The following is a 20,735-nucleotide window of genomic DNA, read 5'->3' as shown; positions in this document are numbered from 1 at the left end:
ACGTCGGTTTCTGCTTCTTTTATCTGACATCAAAACGATACGAAAAGAGGCCTTAAAAGCACTCAGTTAGGACTAGATGTTCTTGTGACCATGGGAAATCATGGCTGCTCTGTCTTAAAAAACCTGATTAAAAAAAACAACAGCAGCCCCTCAGAGGAACTTTACTGAGCCTGTCAGCACAAGTTGATGTATTAAAGTTGTACAATCAGTGACTTTCATTCCCAGTTCCCGAAGTGACTGTAGCTTAAACAATGCCTGCATGTTTTTAAGAATGCTCTGCAATGACTTGTTCGAACTTTCTTGATATTGTGGAACATTACATAACTATTTATCACAAAAAGAAACAGATGTCTTGCGTTTCTTAATCATCTTCTGTTTTTTATCCAAAAATGGCAAATCGTGTGTTTTATTTTGTATCCATACACACACATGGTGAGGTGCTGTATATACGTACCAAGCAGGTATTTATTTTTATTTAGGTGATTTTGGCTTACAGCTTATGAAAACTATAAACTGAGACCACTTTCTTAGAAAGGTGGATTAAGTAACTCCAATAATACAGAATTTTTTATATAGAAAACTTGCTGTACTGAAAAGTAAGTTAATGTACAACCCATCATATGCAAACGCAATCCTTTTGAGCCTGCAATTATCTCTGTTAGGTGTTTATCTTTCTTCCTTCCACTCAACTTTCCCTTAAAATGGGATTCCCTTAAAATGCATTGATGCGGCACTCAACAGCTGGCTTCTTTATCGGTGCTCTTCTCTGGCTTGGCCTCCTTGTGGAGGGAGTCAGTGAGCACTGCTGTATAACCAGGAGTCACCCTTAGGAGTATGTAGCATTTGTTTAAAAACCCTTTTATTTTTGCAATTTTTACTTAATATTAAAACTAGTGTTGCGCCGATGCCATTTTTGGCCCCGATACCCGATACCTGGCTGTGCAGTATTGGCCGATACCGATACCATACCGATACCATCTGTTTGAAATTGATGTGTGTGTATGTATGAAGAACTGCATACTACTGAGGGTAGTAGAACGTTTTATTGCCTACCTGGAGTGGGTGACAATAGTTTAATAAACTTTTGGCTCTCAAATGCCATAATAGTGCAACTTTCATGAATTTAATTAACATGTATAATACTAGTCGGGAGAGAGAAGGCTGCGTTCAAGTGACATACAAACATCAAAATGGTATCGGTGCCCTATTTGTTGGTACTCACCGATACCGATACCACCATTTTAGTGCTGGATCTGGGCCCCGTCCGATACTGGTATCGGTATTGGTGCAACACTAATTAAAACTTTCTATGAAGCAGAGTTTTGGGTTCTCATTTAGCTGTAAGCCATGATCATCCAAATCAAAAGACATAAATGTTTGAAGTATGCATTTTCAGTGACATTCCAACTTCTTTAGATGAATGAGTATTTACTGCTCTGATAGCTTAGATTTTGAATATGCAATTAAGCAACATCTGTCCGGATGAGGAGCCTGAACTGAAACTGCACAAAAGCTGATGATGCCTGTTTCAGGCTCATGTCTGGTGCTGTCTCAAAGACTGTTTTGGGTGCTTTATATTGTTCATTAATGTGTTTTCTTTGTTGTAAGTTTACTGAGATTTCTGGGGTTTTTTTATGTTTGACTCCTGCCCTGTTGAAGTATTACTCTGAATATGTGTTGAGGCATTTACTGTATAATCCTTCTGTAAAATAGATTTCTTAAACCCTGCATGACTGTGAATGTAAACAAAGTGGAATCTGAACGTAACCTTCAGGCATGTGTGCTGTGAAATAAATGCTTGAAGCGTGTGTGCGACCAAAACTTTATGGCCAGTCTTGTCTTGGACAGAAAGAATCCATGTAACCAATTTACTTTTGTGATTTAAATATTTCTGTAATGAATTATGAATCAGAACCCGGTATTCAACCAGACACAATAGAAAATAAGGTGATTTATTAAATGAATGAACAGAAACAGTCCTTGGGAAAGTCCAGGGGGGAGACAGGCGTTGGGAGCTGCAGGGGTTAGCAGGCTTGACAAATTACGGACAGGCTTGGGTCGGGTTCACGGGCAGACAATCCAGGGTAGAATAGAGCAGAATCCAAGGTCCAGAAACGGATCAAGGCCGATAAGCAGGCAGGCAAAACAGGAACAGACAGGGATCGCGCTGGCTCAGTAACGTGACGCAGAAAACAGGGTCAAGCAAACAGGAAGGCAGAGTAAGGATCACTGGAAGTTCACACCGTGAAGATAGAGACGTTCTGGCAGGGAAGCGGCAGAGGAGGCAGGAGAACAAAGGTGAGCAGAGTGAGCTAATCATCCAGAACAGGTGGAGGTCATCAGGGGAAGGGATGTGGCTGAAGAAGGAAACAAGCTGACAGAAAATAAGTGGAAGGGGACAGAAACTAAACTAAACCAATCCAGAACATAGATAACCACAAAGACCAAACCTGAGATAGAAACCCAAACTAAAACTAGACTAATACTAAGACCAATAACTCAAATCATTTTCACAACAGTGCACAGTCGTTAGCACTGTTGCCTTGCAGCGATAAGGCTGTGGGTTTGAATCCCGGCCTGGCGTCTTTCTGCTGGAGTTTGCATGGTTTCCACATGCGTGCGTGGGTTCTCTGCTGGGTACTCCGGACCTTTCCCACAGTCCATAAAAATGCATGTTTGGTTATTTGGTCTCTCTAAATCGCCCTTAGCATCGAGTGTGTGAGCGAAAGGTTGCGTGCGTCTCTGTTGGATGGACTGGCGCCCCGTCCAGGGGGTTCCCTGCCTCTCGCCCGAGGACCGCTGGAGACAGGCAGCCTACAAGGAGAAGCCGGTATAGACAACGTATTCTTTTTCACAGATAATACCCTGCAAAATGATGATCTTTTTACTGTATAGCAGTGACAGGCTTGTCTTACGGTTTCTGTTTGATGTAGTGCCCCAGTAGGTTTTAACTCCTAATAAAACCCTTGCCGCTGCTGTCATTCTGCCTTGAGTTTTCTCGTTCTGCGGGGTTGATGTGGTTCTTTATAATGATCTTGTCCTTGTTCTTGCATGTTTCTGAAGGGCTTTTTAGCTTGCATTTCCTGACATTGTCACTAGATGTCCTTACTCACCTTTATCTAGTTTCCAGATCAGGTCACCCCCGCCTCCTTCCACATCAGTCACATAATTTGCTGTACTCTGCTTGATTCCTTATCGGATCGTCATTGTTGCCATCTTAATGCTTGTCTCACCTCGTTCTTCAGCTCACGCTCTTTTGTTGCTTTGTTCTATATCAGCCCAGTTGAATTTTTTTTTTCTCTTTCGGTATCCAGGTTTTGTTTGTTTGGAGTTTCATTAGGAGCTTCCTGGGTTTGTATCTTTTTTTGTCTTAAACTATTTTGTCTGTTGCCTGTCCGCTTCATGTTTTATCTTCTATTCCTGTCCCATATCAAATAATCTGACATGCGCATAAAAGTAAAATTGAAGCAATTTGAGTTTGCATCCTTCCCATACTATGTTGTTAGTGCACTGATGCAATCACTTACTGTAAACAGCAGTGAGTCAACTAATGTTCTCTCATTCTGGTGTTTTTCCCTAGGAGCTAATAAAACAAATAAAAGGCAGTAGTCGTGGTTCTTGTTTACCTCTACCGCATGCACATTCTCATTTAAGGTTGATAAAAGCTGTTTTGTTACTACAGATTTGTGACACTCAGAATCTCCCCTATGATTTCAGATGGTTTGAAACCAGAAAACACAGCATTAAAGTGACCTGACAAAAGAAAAGCAGGGAAAATATAATGGACAATGGAATAAAGATGTCCTTTATTGTCCTTGGGGAGGGGGAGGGGGGGGGGGGGGGGATCAGGCATAGTAGCAATAATAGCGATAATTATCTTTATCTTTTATTTGTCACTGCAACATACATGCCAGTGAAATGTGTTCTCTGCATTTAACCTATCCCTTATTGGGAGCAGTGGGCTGCCACTGTTCAGTGCCCAGGAAGCATTTTGGGGCAAAGGGCCTTGCTCAGCTTCCCTAAGTAGCAGTCTGAGGGATTTAAACCCACAAACCTTGCAGCCTCTCCAAGACGCAAGCTTCCTGCTCTATAACCACTAGGCCACCACAAGCATGCAGATACACACAAAGGTAAAAATAAGAAATAAGAGACCGTATGGTTAGTGCAGATTTACAACTAAATAAAGAAACACCGTCCTGTTATTTAAAACTGGATACTGAGGAGGATTATTTTTTAAAAAGTACATGCAAACTCCTTTTTTTTTGGGATATATTAATTCAACCCATTGACTACCTATTGAATATTACTAATATTGGCCTACTGTTCAATGAAAGTGATGTAAAAAAGCTGTGTGGTTTTACAAGCAGTTCCACATTAGAAGAAAACATCTATTATGCAGCTTAATTTAGGCTTAAAGAGGGACTTATTGTGACATACCACTGTGGCATCAATGGACATTAAGGTATTGGTTACTTCAGAAACATGTAACAGGGTTAGTTTTTGTAAAGAGGGAAAGTTTTTTGTGGGGATTTTTCACAGCTTTAGTGGCTCGCCTTTTTAACACAGTAGGCAGACAGGAAGGGGGTGGAAGAATGGGAGAGACATGTAGCAAAGGACCGTGGGTCGGAGTCAAACCCGGGTCGACTGCGTCAAGGACTAAGGCCTCTGTCCAAGGGTCGCGCTACCTGCTGCGCCTCCTTGAGAGGCAACTGATGCTGTTCCTCCTGTGCTAAAATGCTGCAACACAGATTGCTGGGTATCATTTATAAAAGAAAAAAGGATTGGCTTTTCTAGTCACAACAGTCTGTAAATCACAAAAGCTTGGGTCCACAGCCAAAATGTAGTTGTCACAGGTAGCCACACAAATCTACAACCTGCTCCAAAGGTCATTTAAATATTAAAGAAATGTAATCAAGTTGTAGTTCAATGAATTTATACAAACAGAAATGTGTTGAAAGGTTGACTATTACAAGTTGGCATGATACAGTAAGTTAATTATAACTAACTGAATTAGTCACTGGCATCATTGGGAAATAAATCAGTTTTACAGTAAACAGGGCATGCAGACTGACTGCAGCTGAAGTCAGTGAATGGGCTTAGAAACCCTTCTGATAACCAGTGTGAGTGAATAAAGCAACTTAAATCCCTACCAGGTAAAAGGGGAAAAAAAAAACATGTGCAAATAGTGTGTCAGTGGTGCAGTGACTGGGCAGAACCAGCGTAGTGTTTCTCTCAAAGTAACAGAGGACCACCCAGGGAAGCCATCAGTGTTACGACTGCAGGGGTTTCTCCTGTGAAGTTTTAGTAGCTATATATGAACCTCGGTTGTCACACAGGTGCTGAGGCAACCACATGAACAGACTTTTCCATTTGCAGGGTGAATGCTGTTGTCCCCGTTGACATATAAAAAGCGTCCGGTTTTCCTATAAAGAAGCTGATGCTGGACGCATTTGTCTGAAATGAACTTGCACCCAAAGCAGAAAGAGAATTTCTGAATATATTTTACACGCTTATTTTATTGCATTATCCTTCCTCCATCCACAGTATTAATTTGGTGAAAGATCAGGCCACAGAGGAGCAGAAACCAGAGACCACCCTCTCCAGAAGTATAAGGGTGACCCTAGGTATAACAATGTGGACGTCACCCTGGATCTCCTTCAGGTAGCTGTGATCACTATCTCATGACAGCAGGTGAGGATTAGAGGAGGGGATGGACCTGTAATCTGAAAAACTCCACCTCAAAACTCTGATTCAGCTGTCCACCACCCGCACCGTTGCGCAATTTATCATGAATAAGACACTGGGATGCCTGCAACTCCTCAGCTTGAGTCAGAGACACACCCGGACCTGCAGGGAGCAGTCCACTTTTATCCAGATGATTAACATGGGCTGAGACAAAATTCACACCACAGACATTATATAGGATATATATATATATATATATATATGATGTCTATGCTTCACTCACCTCCCGGCCAGGTCATACTTTACTGCAAATCACTCTAGGTCCAGTTCCTTTTCTTTCTTTTTTTTAGAGTGAGTTTGGCGATCAAAGGGTATGATGGTTAAAATAGAGGTCTGTACACCATGACCTGCCCTGTTATTATAACCATTGTCAGGTTACATGACTAAAACCAATTATCTCTTCATCATGAACCTGTTACGGGTGGAACAAGTGACTCAAAGTCATGTCTGAAGTGGAGAAAGAAGAAATAAAACCCATGAATCCAGCCCAAATTTCCTGTTTAGCCAAATTGTCCAGGATGATCCATTTTTCAATACATATTCTGCTAAACACAAAAGCATCTCTGTCTCTTTTTTTGCTGCACTCTTCTATATGAAAACACCAGATAAGAATCCAAATGCTATGCTTGCATCTTGTGTTTACATCTGGTCTTAATGCTCTGAGAGTTTCCGCCCCGGCATATTTCCACAGCACATTGCTCGGTGTATTTTGAAACACCAAATTTCTTCGTGGTAGTGCAATTGATTGATGTTCCTCTGGAGTGTGGCAGTATTCGCCACCGCCCAGCCTGGCTTGGAAAAGTGTCCCAGCCTTTGTTAGACGCTCCTCTTTGACTTTAGTCCCGACACCTCCACCTGTCACCTGTTATTCTTGTGACTGGGTTTCCAGCAAACCTAATCTGTGTGTCTTTTTTTATTATTGTTATTACTCTTTAATCCCAACTCGTATGTGTGCTGGTGGTATAAAAGCGACAGTGAGCTTTTTATTTTTGAGCTAGCGCCCCATCTAGTGGCAGCTTGGTGCACTGCAAAGCACCGCTATTTAATGTTTTAATCTTTCTTTCTTACCTAACCTGCAGCTTTAAAATAAAATACCTACTGTGTCTCAGACCGGACCGGGAGTTTAGCTTCATTGTCTTCCAATTTTTTTAAGCATCATTTCAGATTTTAAAAGGGCCCCCAGCAGTCGCTGTGTGTAATCTGACTCTGAACGGGGCAGGGCTTTTTTTTTTTTTTTTTTTTTCTTTTTCGACCATCCCATGTCTAAACCCGGTGTCGTCGACTGCATTTCTCTCTCGGGTGTGGCAGACACTCTTATCTACCAGCAGCGCTCTCACCGTCTGGTTCTTTTTATTTTCTGCGCAAAGACGCACAGGACGCACGCACACCCAGCTCGGACGGACTCCAAATTTGAGCCAGCTTTGGTTTTTGTTTTTGCCCCCCCTCACACTTTCCTGAGCCAAGATGTTCCGCTGTGGGATCGACTACTCGCGGTGCAGGTGGATCATGCCCCTGCTGCTGCTGTTCGCCATCATTTTTGACATTATTGCCATCGCGGCCCAGTCCGGGTGGGTCGAGGACGAGTCCGGGAAGGCTCACTACACCAGCATGTGGACAGAGTACCGACATATTAACGACAAGTGGGAGGAAAAGTCCCTCATGGATGAAGGTAAGCGTCTTTGTTGAGACGCGCGCACACACGAAAGCGCAGATCCGCTGTTGCGTTAAATTGTAACCTGAGAGAGTCGACCTCTGATAAGCAAAGAACTCCCCCGGGCCGGTGGGAGGAGGGAGGCCTGCAGCAGCCAGGGAGAGTGAACTTTGGTCTGTCCTCTGTAATTAACTTTTTTTCCCTTCCGCTCTTTGTTAACACAGATAATTACAGCAGAAAAAGGGCAAAAAAAAAAAAAAAAAAAAAAAAAAAAGGCGCATAAGAAACACCAAACAGCCAAGTGAAGATTATTGATCATTCAAAGTGAAAGGGTCACCAACAAGGTGCCCACAGGCAACAGGTAGCCCTCCAGGACCAGGTGTGGTGCCCAGGAGCCTGCTTGTTTAATCCCACTTGCATTTATATAGTTTTTTTTTTTTTTAAATGGCAGTGTCTATAACAAAGCATGAAACATTTATTTATCTAGCATAACATTGAGGTGAACTCTGACCCTTGTAGTTCAAAGATCAGTGACACAGCACCAGTGAAGCAGCTCTCAGTTTCAAAAAAGGTTGGTGACCCCTGCCATAGCTGGACCACTGAAATAAATGCTGGAGATTCACTCATTGGATCTTTTCTGTGCTTTTTGTTTGTTTGTATTCTGATGGCTATAACACAGAAAAAAGACAGTTTTGTCCTCAGATTTGTGTTCAGTCTCAAACAAACAAACAAAAAACTCCTTTTTTTAAGTGTCAAAGCTTACGTCCTTAACCTATGGCTGATTTTTACTGGACTCCAAAACAATTGTACCTGCTGTTCGTTGATGTGTTTACAGATCAAGAAGTGGCAGGAGTTCATGGTTTTGACTAGTTTATTGAGCAGAGAGAGAGCTGATCATGGACTGATTGGTGCATTTCTGGGGGCATAAAAATAGTAATTCAGAGAAAGCATGTTCATTATGAATTAAGAATCAGAATATGTAATAAACTGACTGTAAATCAATATACTTTATAATTGAATATAACTCATGCATGTGTTTTTTTATAGTTTTATTTTACCTTTTTAAGAACCTTCAAAATAGGCTATATCTAAATGGGTATATTAGAAAAAAAATGATATAAAATATTTTGATCAAAATGTACAGAATAAGAGGATATGCTGTCAGAACAAAAAGTGTTACTGATGACTGTTTACAGACAGCTGCCTCAAACCAGATACTGATATTAAGGTGGATCAAGTTTTTGATAGTTTCCAGCTCCAAAGCTCCTAGGATTTAAAATGAGCTTTTAGCTTTTAATGAGATACCAGAGAAAGAGATAGAGGTACCAGCACTCTCTCCAGCTCTCCGAAGCAGTTTATAACAGAGTACTCCCCCTCACATGCCTGCACACTGCCAGTCAGCAGCCTGCAAGAAGGCCGCGTGTTGCCCCACACCACCACCACCACACGCGCACATACACACACACAAAAAGGATATATAACATATATATTTCTAGTTGCAAAAACATGGAGGGTTGTGGACTTCAAAAATACAGAATTATCACCAATCATAACCCTTTTTTACGGAAACAGCTGACGAGCTACGGGCAGCATGTCTACCTGAGCAGGTAGCCCGACTAATCAACCAGCTAATACCAAAATGTCATGTTAGTTATTCTCGTGTTATAATACAGTCATACCATGTTGTTTTCACACAAACTTAGGCTTAAAGTGCAGGAATTTAACATGAGCTTTTTGGAGCTTTTGTTCATGGAGCTTTTTTTTTTTTTAAATAATACTAATTTACAGTAAAGCTTTTATTCATTGCTCGTGCTTTTCATACTTTTCTAACTAAGAGAAAAAAATTGCTGGCTGCCAAGAAATAACGTATAAGTCTCCAGGAAAAAACAACAGCAACGTATTTATGGCATGCTTCTGTTTCGCTACCATTATCTACAAAGTGAACCTCCCTGCTCGAATAGTGATCAGACAGGTGGCTCCAAGCCTGGGAAGGAACCTGTTCCTGTTAAACTAAGGCGGCGAGAGGACAGGTTGTTACCAGCCTGCTCAAAATGCAAATGAGAAGCAGCTTTTAAGGAGGCCGACTTGTTAAACGCTGATAGGATCATAATCACAGGCAAGCTATGAGCGAGTTTCTCACTCGGTGAGGAGGTCCAGTCAGAGACACATAACTCAGTGTCACACACTCAGGACAGTAGCTGTGGACAGAGCAGACCTCTCGTCCGCTGCCCAGGTTGTGTTTGTGTTATCCACTCCATTTACTTGCCAACAAAGGCAGCGTTGTTGCTCCCCCATCGCGACTTGGTGGGTAAATGTCACTCCCTTCTGAAAAACGGCGGGTCGCTGCACGTCGGGATCCGCCGAGAACAGCATTCCCAGAGGCGTGTTCATTTTATCATTTAGCACATAAACAGTCTCTTCTGAGTTTTTTTTTTTATTATTTAACAGTGGAACACTTTCTGTCCACAGAAATAGTTCTCCTTTGTCTTCAAATTGCTTTAAAACTCTAAGTGACGAAAACTCAGCTGCATTAAGGGATCATGTTAATATTGGAGGTAAAAGGTTTATAAAGGTAACTCTTCACTGATAGTTAGAGGACTAGTTGTCCATTTTATGAAAGTACCCTGAGAGAACAAACGCATGCATGGGGAGAGCATGCAGAAAGACCCCAGACTGGGATTTGAACCCAGGACCTTTTTGCTGCAGGGCAACAGTGCCACTGACTTCTCCACCATGCAGCATCATGCTATGGGAATACTATTCTTAAGGGAAAGGGAGGTTGGTCCGAGTTGACGGGAAAATACAAACGGCTAAATCCAGGGTAATTCTGGAGGAAAGCCTGTTAGATGCTGCCAAACACCTGAGACTGAGGCGGAGGTTCACCTTCCAGCAGGGGACAGCAGCCCTAAACATACGGCCAGGGCTGCAGTGGAAGAAAGGTAGATCAAAGCATTTTCATGTGATAATGCTGGACCAGATAAAGTACTGGCCTAAACGAGAATCTGTGGAAAGACAAAAACATTAGTGTTCAGACACGGTTTTCAGCCAATCTGGCTGAGTTTAAGCTATTTTATAACAACAAACAGGCAGACAAGAAATCAGTCTCTAAACCAGAGCAGGATAAAGGATAATATTGGTGAATGTTGCACGATGACTTGCAATAAACAAACGGATAACTCTAAAGTGTTATTGTCTTTCTTCTTCTATGTGAGCATAGCAAACATGGGGTTACAGATAATCGGCTGTATACCTTGCTAGTTGCGGGGTAAAGTCATTACTTTATATTTCTCTATCTCAAACTCTTTGTTTTTTAATGAAAGACTTGTTTCTCGCCAGCATTTGCTGTTTTGGCAATGAAAGAAAATAAGTTGCAACTGCTGAATGCCTTGAGCACCGTGCCACGTTACCTTAAACCTTTTTATACCGAGTTGAAGAGCACAAGTCAACAAATATGATAGCGCAGGCAGTTCGTCGCAGTGTGCATATGGCGTACAGTAATAATGCAATAACGATAAATTGCTGCTGGTTGCATCAGAAGTTTTTGACTCTGAAGAGCAAGATATAAACGAAAGCCACACTTTTCGGATTTATACTTGTGAAAACGTTTGCAGAAAATTTCCTTTCACTTGACAGCTCTGCACAACTTTGTGTCGATCTATGACATAAAATACTTTCAACTTTGTGGTTGTATGCAAAAACGTTTTTTAGTAAAGCACTGTGGTATGCTTGATTTTATAGATAAGGCTTTGGACGGCTTATCAGATAAGATGCAGACACGTCGGCGTATTAAATGATCTGCAACTTGCTTTTCTTCTGCCATTTGTCCTTATGATGGACAACCCAATTATTTCTCTGAGAAATAAACACTAGATATAATGAAAACACTCATTAGCTATGGCTGTGGTTCAAGTCACAGCTTAACGTCTGGCACCAGGCGCAGCGGAGGGGCCTATCATCAGTATCAGTTTACACTAAAGAAAAAACCATTTAATTAGTCCTGAGACCCTTTCGATATGTCAGCCAGTTTCTCAGAAATGACACGAGGCGTTCTCGCCTCTATTTTTATCATGAATCAGGAAGTCATGATGTTCTGGTTTGTTTGAGCTGCCCTTTGCTGCTGTTTTGGGCCAGTCTCCTCTGGAGTCTCAGCATGAGCCGCAGCAGTAAAACAACAGAGGAACCCAGCTGCCAGAAGAAGACTGCTTGCTGGATAAGAGATGGGTTCAGTGTTCTCTAGGAGAAATTCTTGTGGGAACGATGTGGAAAACTGTGGAGACGAGCTCAGTCGCAGAGCGTGAATAAGAATGCTGGCACGGCCTCAAAAGAACATTCAGAGTCAAAGCGCTTGAATAGGAGGTGGAGTTGTAACATTTAGGAACTGTAGCTTTCCTGAGAACAACACGCACAAACGTGTTTTTATGTTTTGATAAGTGGGCGTCTTCGGAAAAAGATATCAAAGTGGATAACTGAAGCTTTATCGTGACTTATGACACAGGCCGCTGAGTATTGTGCAATGGAGCATTTGCAACGGGGATGTTTAAACTTAAAAATGTTTAAAATTGACCTGTCTCTGCTGGCAGGTCAAATTCTTCATTCCAAGGGTCCCAAATGGCCTTCAGGGCTCTGTTGTAAACAGATAATGCAACCTTTTATACAATAACATACCAAAACTCTAAGGCCCTTTTTTAACACTTTTTGTGGGCATAGTTTATCATTTCAAATCTCTGAAAGGACTTATTTTTAGCAAAAAAACAAGAAACAACTCAAATATAACTGAATAACTATAGTAATTTTTCAATAATAGTAAGATAAACTAACAAAAAAGATGTGATCATTTGCCATATTGATAGGCCTACGAGATTGATGGGACAACTATTCTAAAGCGTTGTTCTATATTGTCTGTAATCCAAAGGAAGAAGACCTGAAAGTTTGAATTTACACCATTTTGTTTTCTCAAAAGGAAAAAGACTTCGGCACATGTAAGGGTGTTGACGAATAAATACGTTTTTGCAAACTGCAGATTTTTTGGTTTACAATTACTATTTACAGCGTAAAAGTGCGCAAGAGCAACATAAGTCATAATTTTTTATTGAAAGGAGAAAAACAGATGTTATAGAGCTGGATGACATAACGCCAGAAATGAAAGCAGGAACAGGCTGTTCTCGCCTTCACCTAAGCACACCCATAAATTGCTTGTATTTCAGTATTTTGTTGCTGATATTAATTATTATCATTATTATTATTATTATTAACACAATAATTTCAGGTACTTACATTCAAATATAACAAGAATGTTACAAATTTTACTTTCTTGCAAGTTTTATAGTTTTAAAATTGTGAATTATATTTGGATAGATACTTTAATGTAGAAAGTCTGCTAGTTTTTGACAAACAACTGAATTTGGATAGTAAAAATCACACCCACTATTGATCCCTATAAAAATAACTGCCTTATGTCTGAATGTTTGAACGTAGCTAGCGCTAGCTTGAGCTAGCTACATAGCAGCTAAAAGGCTAATGTTAAGTGAACAAACTCTGTCTCTAGTGTGAACTAAAGTCATTAATATAACCCGCTGACATTAAACTTATTATTAAACTTATTTTACCATCTTAGTATTTCCTGTGGAAGAGATTTAGTCAAGTCCTACTGGGTTGTTGTGTGTTTCAAAATGGCCATCTGTAAAGAATTATATTTCCTTCTAGTCTCTTCTCTAACCAACAAACCACCATTTTTTTTTTACCCAATACCAGTTTAAAATGGGGCTGCAGCATGCAGGAAAACATTTCATCGTGATACTACTGCCAGAAATAATAATGATAATGATTACATTGAACCCACGTTTTCCTGAAAACTTCCTCTCTTCACCATTACACACAGCAATCACTGTGAGCTCTAATATCTCAGCTTCCAAACAAGGGCATGATTTAGGTGTCAAGCATCGCTGATAAATGTCTGTTGACTTTGTTAAGAGTTACAGGAATATGCACATGCACACTGGCTTATTGTATAGAGGTGGAAATGATGAAGCAGAGGAGTTTTGTTTTGATTTTTGTCAATGGGCCAAAACCTTAGAAGAAGAGCAATAATAGCAACGAGATAAACCATAATAAATAACAGGGAGAAACTTTACAGATTGGTTGCCTGTTTGAATTTCAAAAGGTTTTCGTCCTTGGCTAGCAGTAACATGCGTGAATGTGAAAATAATTATTTGAGTCTAACTTGACGGTGTTTTATGTTCTTGTGTGAAGGAAAGAGAAACAGTTTGTTCTCGATGAGCTTGCGTGCAATTTAACATCCTCATGAGGGTAGGAGAGGAGTAAACCTGTCAAACTGGCTGGGTGTGTACATATGTGGGGAAGAAACGCCTCTGGCTGGGACAAGGCAGACTTTACCTGAACACACAGTCAAACTGCATGGCTGTGAATAATTTAAGGGTGTGGACTGATCCAGTAACAGGAAAACAGCTTTGTTCAAAAGCCACGCAGTATAAGCATGGCTAAAACACAGAACAACTCCATTATCTGTAGTGTACTTTCAGATTGGGGCCTAGTTTTTTTCAAATTAAGATTCAACTTTAATGGTTTTCTTTTTAGTGCTTCCTGCTGGCAAAAATCTGTTTGGAGCAAAACACACGAGTCCTAAATTCAAGATATCAAGAACCCGAGTTTTCATTCCTATCAGGTCACATTCCAAGCAGTTCATGCTAGTGTTCATCATAAGGATTAAGACATTCACAGAGTGACAGTCATTTTCAAGTACGGTGCCGGCGTCAGCGTAACCGCGGGTTGAGGCGTTTAATCGGGTGTGGCGCCTGTGCGTTGAAAGCACATGAGCCTTCTATGTCAGCCTCCATGAGTTCATGATGGTGACAAAATGCAGCAGCGATGACTAAAGATCTAATTGTATGACACGTATTCCACACAAATACATTGTAATTTACTGATAAATGACTTAAAGAAGGTGTTTGGAAGGCTTATAATATTTTATTTATTTACAAAATATTTTGAGGATATCTATTACAAGTTGGAAAAATGCTACGTGGCTGTAGTTGGAGGCTGGATGGAGCCTGACGGGTAGGATTCAGGGTAAAGGAAGCACAGGGTTAACACCTGGGTGTGTTTTAAACAGTATTGCTCACATTTTCTGTCTGGCATCTGACGATTATCTATACAGACTTTTATGTGATGAATAGATTGCTGAAATTATGTCTTCTTTGGAAAAAATAATTTCTTTTCTTTTTTCTCTGTAATCCAGGTTGGGCACAGGCCGTGGCAGCTCTGATGATTATTGGCCTCATCATCCTCATCTTTGCCTTCATCATCTCCATCGTTGGCATGCTTAACGTCGAGTCTGCCTTCTTTATTATCACCGGAGTTCTGCTGGTTATTGTTGGTAAGCTTCACTCGCATGTGTACGAGAGAGATTGATTTTTAGAGTCTTTAAATGACTAAATTCCCTTCAACTGTTCACAAACAGGAGAGAAGATTCTGGTTTAAATATCAATCGGGGTCTTTTTGTGTTTACGTCTTCTTCTGTGAATACGTAAAGTTCTCTGCTGTATTTCAGTATTTTGTTGCGGATATTTTTATTATCATAGTTAACACTAAAGGATATCAGTTACTTACATTTAAATATAGCAAGAATCTTACAAATTTTACTTTTATACAAGTGTTAAGTGTTGAATCATAGTATTATAATTGTGAATTATATTTGAAATTCTGTGTATGTTAACGATATCGAGGGAAATTCTACAATGCGCACCCTGTCTCAGCGCGTAAAAAGCCAAGGCAGGAACGCTGGTTTAAGTGGCTCAGAAACCTCTGATCAACCTTTATGTCCAATCAGTACTCTAGTTTACAGGGTAAACGGTCTGGAATAGGAAAAAATGCTCTTGTGGTACAGAATTTTTGCTTTGGTTTTGATAAAAATGCGTCGTTGGCGTCAAAGGTCAGAGGGGAACGGTGCAGACTGGTTTGAGAGGATGCAAGAAGACCAGCGAGATAAATAACCATGTTATGCTGAACTTTGCAAGCAATCTCTCTGATTTGATAGAATACACTTTTTAAAGTGCCTCGAGATACATGCGTTGTGATTTGACACTATATAGTTGAATTGAATTGAACGCACAACACAGTGAGCCTTACCAAAACTCAATATTAAAATATTTAACAACATGCTGCCTGATGAGTCCAGACAGACGGATGTCCAGACGTCTTGATTTTAAGTTAGGGTCAGAATTGAGTGTAAACAACCTGAAGACATGGCTGCTTCCTGCCATCTAGCAACCCTTCAGTCAAGTAATGGCGCTGAAATGCTGCACATTTTTGACAGTTAGTATGAAATGAACATGGTTTAAACACCACAGCTTACGTGGCAATGAGTTCACTGTACTCCAGTGGCCTCCACAGTCACCATAGCTCACTCCAGTGTAGTGCCTTTGCAAAATAGCAGATGGAACCATTATGAAATATTAAGATAATAAAAACTCTTCTTTTTTTCTCCTCTGCTTTTCTAAGCCCGGGTCACAAATCCAAGTAAATCGACTTTTGGGGTGGAAGCACTCTGTTTGTCCTGACTTGTCCTGATGAGGCTGTTGCTGATTGAATGCAAGGATGTTTTTTTTTTTTTTTTTTTAGGAGAAAGGTCCAATAGGAGCATTGTTCAGGGAATTTGCTCAACAATAAACACAGTGAGATCACTATGGGAGGATGTTAGGATAAGGAAGAGAAACAAAGGTTGTAGGTTCAGTGTGTAAAAGAAAAGAGGTCGGAGTAATGAATGCGACTCAATGCTAGAATTCAACAGAAAGCAGGATAGCAATTAGAACGTGATGCTTATAGTGGAGCAGCAGAGACGGAGGAAGGGTTAGACATAAAGTCCAGTTTTTGGTGCCAGCATCACACCAGCAACAGGTTTAATCTGGTTTCTTTAACTTGAGCGATCCCAGAGCAATGTGACAACTGAAGATAAAACTCAAATGCTAGAGGGAGTATTTCTGTTTAAACCTGTGTGGAAGTAACTGAAACGTGTTTAGATGCCAGGACTAAATGCTATCCACAAACTCATTTTGAGTTTGTTCGAGCAACTATCGCACGGTTCTGTGAAGGTATTTTCCACACCCTGCTGCTACAGACGGTATTAGTGCTGTCTGCTCATCCAGCTGGCTGCATGACTAAGAATGAAGTCATTCATTTGTTTTTAAAAGTGGTTGGATCATTTTTTTTATTTTATTTTTAATATAATGTTTTTTCCCTCTCCGGCCTAAAAGTCAGGCTCTCATTCTCTTGTCATTTATAGACTGTGATGATGTAGTTTTTTTTTTTTTATTGCTCGTCGGTCTTACGCTGATCAAACGTGTCCGTCTGTCCCTGCAGCCATCCTCCAGATCATTGCTCTGATCATCTACCCCGTCAACTTCAACGAGAAGATCTTTGAGGGCCGGTACTACTACACCTGGGCCTATGGGTTCGGGTGGGGCGCCACCATCATCTGCTTGGGCTGCTCTTTCATCTTCTGCTGTCTGACAAACTGCTTGGACGACATAAGAGGAGATGAGAAGATCAGATACATCTATGAATCCAAGTAAAGACTAAGTCTTCCGACCTGCCCAGTTACAGTAGTTTCCACCATCTCGCTGTCTGCTAGGTCTGTTGAACTCTATTCAACACTAAAGCGTTCCCCTCCTACTTCCCAGAGCGATGGGAACTGTGACTGGGTGCTGCCACAGCTCTAATGCATACAGATCTCAATTTCAGATCTTGTTATCATCTCCAGGCCCATTTTTTTTTTTTCTCCAAAATGTTAAACATTTTCCACACTTGCTCAGCGTTTTTCTTAAAACTGTAATTCCTAAAGCAATAACGCCCAAGTGCACTTACCTTTTAAAGAAGCTATTTTTGTATAAGCCAAAAGCAATCCAGATTCGGGCTTTTTGCACAGGATGAATGAATGTTCATCACCTTGCGTTGTCCTGTGTACTCCATTTGATATTTTATCAGGTGTCCAAAGTGTCATTAACTCTGCAGGTCGACAGAAGAACGGTGGGAAGGCTTGTGGAGGGCGAATGTAATCTGCTCGGGCAGAAACGTCCATGTTGGTTTAAAAAGTGTTTGCACCTTCTTCTTTTTTTTCTTTTTCTTTTTTTTTTTAGGAATTATCACATCTGCTGTTTGTCCCTTTGTTTGTCTTTATGTGCTTAGGTGGCATACGCGGGATATTGGTTGATATTATAGTTGAATTAGAGGTTCACATTGCTGCTTACTTACACACACACACACACACACAAAAAGAACAAACACTTGGAGCACCCTAAAACATCCTACAAGATTCATACAACCATGTTTAAAAATGCTGTCAGTACTGGTTAAAAGGGAACATTTTATTTCAATGTTATGTGCATGTCAGTTATATACTTTCTCCTTTTGATCTGTTTTTTGGTTGTTCTGGACTTTTAAAAATTGCCACTAAGGCGCGACTGGTTTCATGATAAAACATAGACCAAAGTTTCCAACTCTAAATGACTCACCGTGTGAAAAGAAGTTGCACCTTGGCTTTTTTCCCTCTGTGGTTAATCCTTGAACGTTTCATCCTACTGGAAGGACGGGTTTTACTCACGCAGTCTGCCTCATGTCAAGACCAATTTCCTGCCCGGGCATGACCAGCTTTCTGTTATAGATGATGTACAACAGTTCTGATGAATGCTTCTGAGGGAGTCAGTTCAGCTGCTACCTTGTCTAACCCGGAGCTGTTTAGTAACGCGTATTGTATAATTTGGTAGAAGTTTTTACTCCTAATGGGCATACGTTTGTGTTTAACGTGGGCTTTTCACTGTGCTTTACTGTAATGTAAGAGAAATCTAATGTTTTGTTTTTTCTTTCAGCTGTTCTGAGTTATTTTTGGTATACTGCATTTTTAGACAATAAAGAGTTTTTATGTAGAACAATTTAAGTTTTCTCTCTCTTTTTTTAACCTTAAAGCCATTTGATTTGTGTTGGAAATGTGAGAATAATATCTTTTGAATGCTTCTACAACGCACAATTTACCCAGTCTGCATTTTAGATGGATAAATAATCTGGCCAGATGTTGGAAACTTCAACACAACTAATTGGTGGGGAAAACCCCCCCAGAAATACCTGGATAAAACGAAAAGAATGAGCTTCTTTAGAACAGACAATTAAGAAGGCACATAATTAAGCGAGAGGCTAAATGCAAATCGTCTCCTGCGGTGTTTGTTTTTATTTTCTCTGCCGTTGTCACCGCTTGCATGAGGAACAAATGACGCACGGCATAGGAATGTGCAAACCCGAGTCACACCACACGCCCAGAGAGGAGCCCCACCTTTACACAGAACTCACTGGCAATTAGACTTTGCTCAGCATGTCCTGACAGCTCTGGTTTCCCTTGAAGAAAAAGTGGTGAGGACAGAAATGACTGTGCAGCAGAAACGCAGGGAAAGTGACACTAAGGTGAGACAACATTGGGCAAGGAGAAGGAAAAGTAAGAGAAATTAAACAGAGACGCTAAAGTGACGAGATAATGGAGTCACCGTGTTGTTCTGTGTGTAACTTTCTTTCTGGTTGAACTTTGGAGACATTGGAGTAGGATCTTTTTGAGCCAGATATAACGTGTCAAATCAAAAAAAAGCTCACAAGTTTACAGTAGTTTTCCTAAACACCACATAAAAGTCACCACAAACACAAACGTGAAGTTCCCTAAACTCTTCTGCGCCTTTAACTGGACCTACGCTTTGGTCAAAGGAGACTGGAGGTTTTCAGCAACGAACGCACCAGCAGGGATTTGGTACAAATGCAAGAAGGAATATGTGAAGAGGCGTAAGGAGGCGGTTCTGTGATGCTGTGGGCCCATTCTCTTGCAAAGGCCATGGTAATCTTGTTAGACTGCCCTCTATTATAAACTCTGAAATACATGGGGGTAGCTTGGAGTTGCTATAGCAACACCAAGATTTGGCCTGGCAAATGCTAAGCAACCTCAAGAGTTTTGTTATGGAAACCGAAAATACACGGTAATAATTTAGAAATGGGCTAATTTTAATTTCAAATATAAAGATTGCTCAACACAGTCATTAATTAGTTTAATTAATGACTGTGTTGAGAAATTCTTATATTTTTCGGCCTTAGACAAATCTCGATATATCATGTAAGGGAGGTTAACGCAAATCAGCAAACTTGTAGGATAACGGTGAGTTTGAAAATGGAGAAGTTTCTCGTTTGGCCAGCAACTTAGCATAAGTTAGCATAAGTCTTAGCAGTGCGTTTATCTTATTTCTTAAATAACTTCTCAATATTAATGTGTTGAAAACTGTTGCAATAAGAGGAGAAGTTAAAATCCTGAAAAACTAATTTTTTAAACTAATTTTGTATCAACAATGATGCACATACTTCCTCACAAGATAACTGTGTTTTACACATCAAGAAGGAAAATTAACAAAGACAATTGATTTTAAGTGGGATTAAAATTAGAAAAAAATAAAGTACAATGAATAAAATGCAACATTGGGCAGTGTGCTACAGAACTAGGACTCATCCTGTAAAAGTCTCTTAAGGGTTATTTTATTCTCCTGTTTTGTTTGATGAAAACCCCTAAATACATCATAAATGTCTGACTTTCCAGAGGAAACTGAACAATGTGATCATGACAAGTTTGGTTTTCCAGAGGAATATTCATCAGGAGGAGCCCATTAAAACCAAAGTTCCTCAAAGTCTGCAAGTTATTCTGGATTAACAGACCTTTTATTTTCCCATTCTTCAAGTATCACCTACAGCTTAGGTACCTTTTTTCACTACTAATTTACATTTTGGGCTCATGGAGCCCTGAATGTAACTGTAAATTTCCACTTAAAGCACTGGATACAATGTAATTACAATATTGATATAAACAAAATTAAAGCCTCTGAAAGTGTCAGGTTCAAACACCTAAAACATTCATTAACAACACAAGAAGGAGAGACAACAATGAAGTTGGTTTTCAAATAATCTTGCAAGAAGATCGAACGGAGATGCTTAATACAGATCTCCAAATCCGATCTGAAGCAAATCCGTTGCCTCGTCTCTATTTATTAGGAAAAGGAATCCCTGGTTCCATTGTCAAGCTAAGGGGTAGGGATAAGCAAAATAACTGTGACCTTCGAGATAAAACCAAGCAGTTCACACAGTGCAGCACTCCAGATGGCTGAATAGAGTCCATAAAAACACTTATCATAGTCACAACATATTTCTCTGCTTTCTGCAGGCCTTCTGCAACTATAAGAGAGAGATTTAAAACCTTAAACTTCTTAGTAGTAAAGAGTAAATATATATGATAAATGCAATGATGAAAATA

At 40.3% G+C, this 20,735-nt stretch overlaps 1 protein-coding gene across 1 annotated transcript; it reads left to right on the top strand.

The window, feature by feature from the left end:
- Positions 1–7,019: 7,019 nt before the first annotated feature.
- LOC105927953 (p53 apoptosis effector related to pmp22) lies at positions 7,020–18,339 on the top strand. The gene is made up of 3 exons (XM_012864979.3): positions 7,020–7,414; positions 14,652–14,789; positions 16,772–18,339. The coding sequence occupies exons 1-3, from the start codon at positions 7,210–7,212 to the stop codon at positions 16,981–16,983; spliced, it is 555 nt and encodes a 184-aa protein (XP_012720433.2). The 5' UTR covers positions 7,020–7,209; the 3' UTR covers positions 16,984–18,339.
- The last annotated feature ends 2,396 nt before the right edge of the window (positions 18,340–20,735 follow it).

This window comes from Fundulus heteroclitus, chromosome 22, assembly GCF_011125445.2.
Source record: "Fundulus heteroclitus isolate FHET01 chromosome 22, MU-UCD_Fhet_4.1, whole genome shotgun sequence".
NCBI lineage: Eukaryota > Metazoa > Chordata > Actinopteri > Cyprinodontiformes > Fundulidae > Fundulus > Fundulus heteroclitus.
The sequence above is the reverse complement of the archived record's forward strand: the minus strand, read 5'-3'. Positions and strand labels throughout refer to the sequence as shown.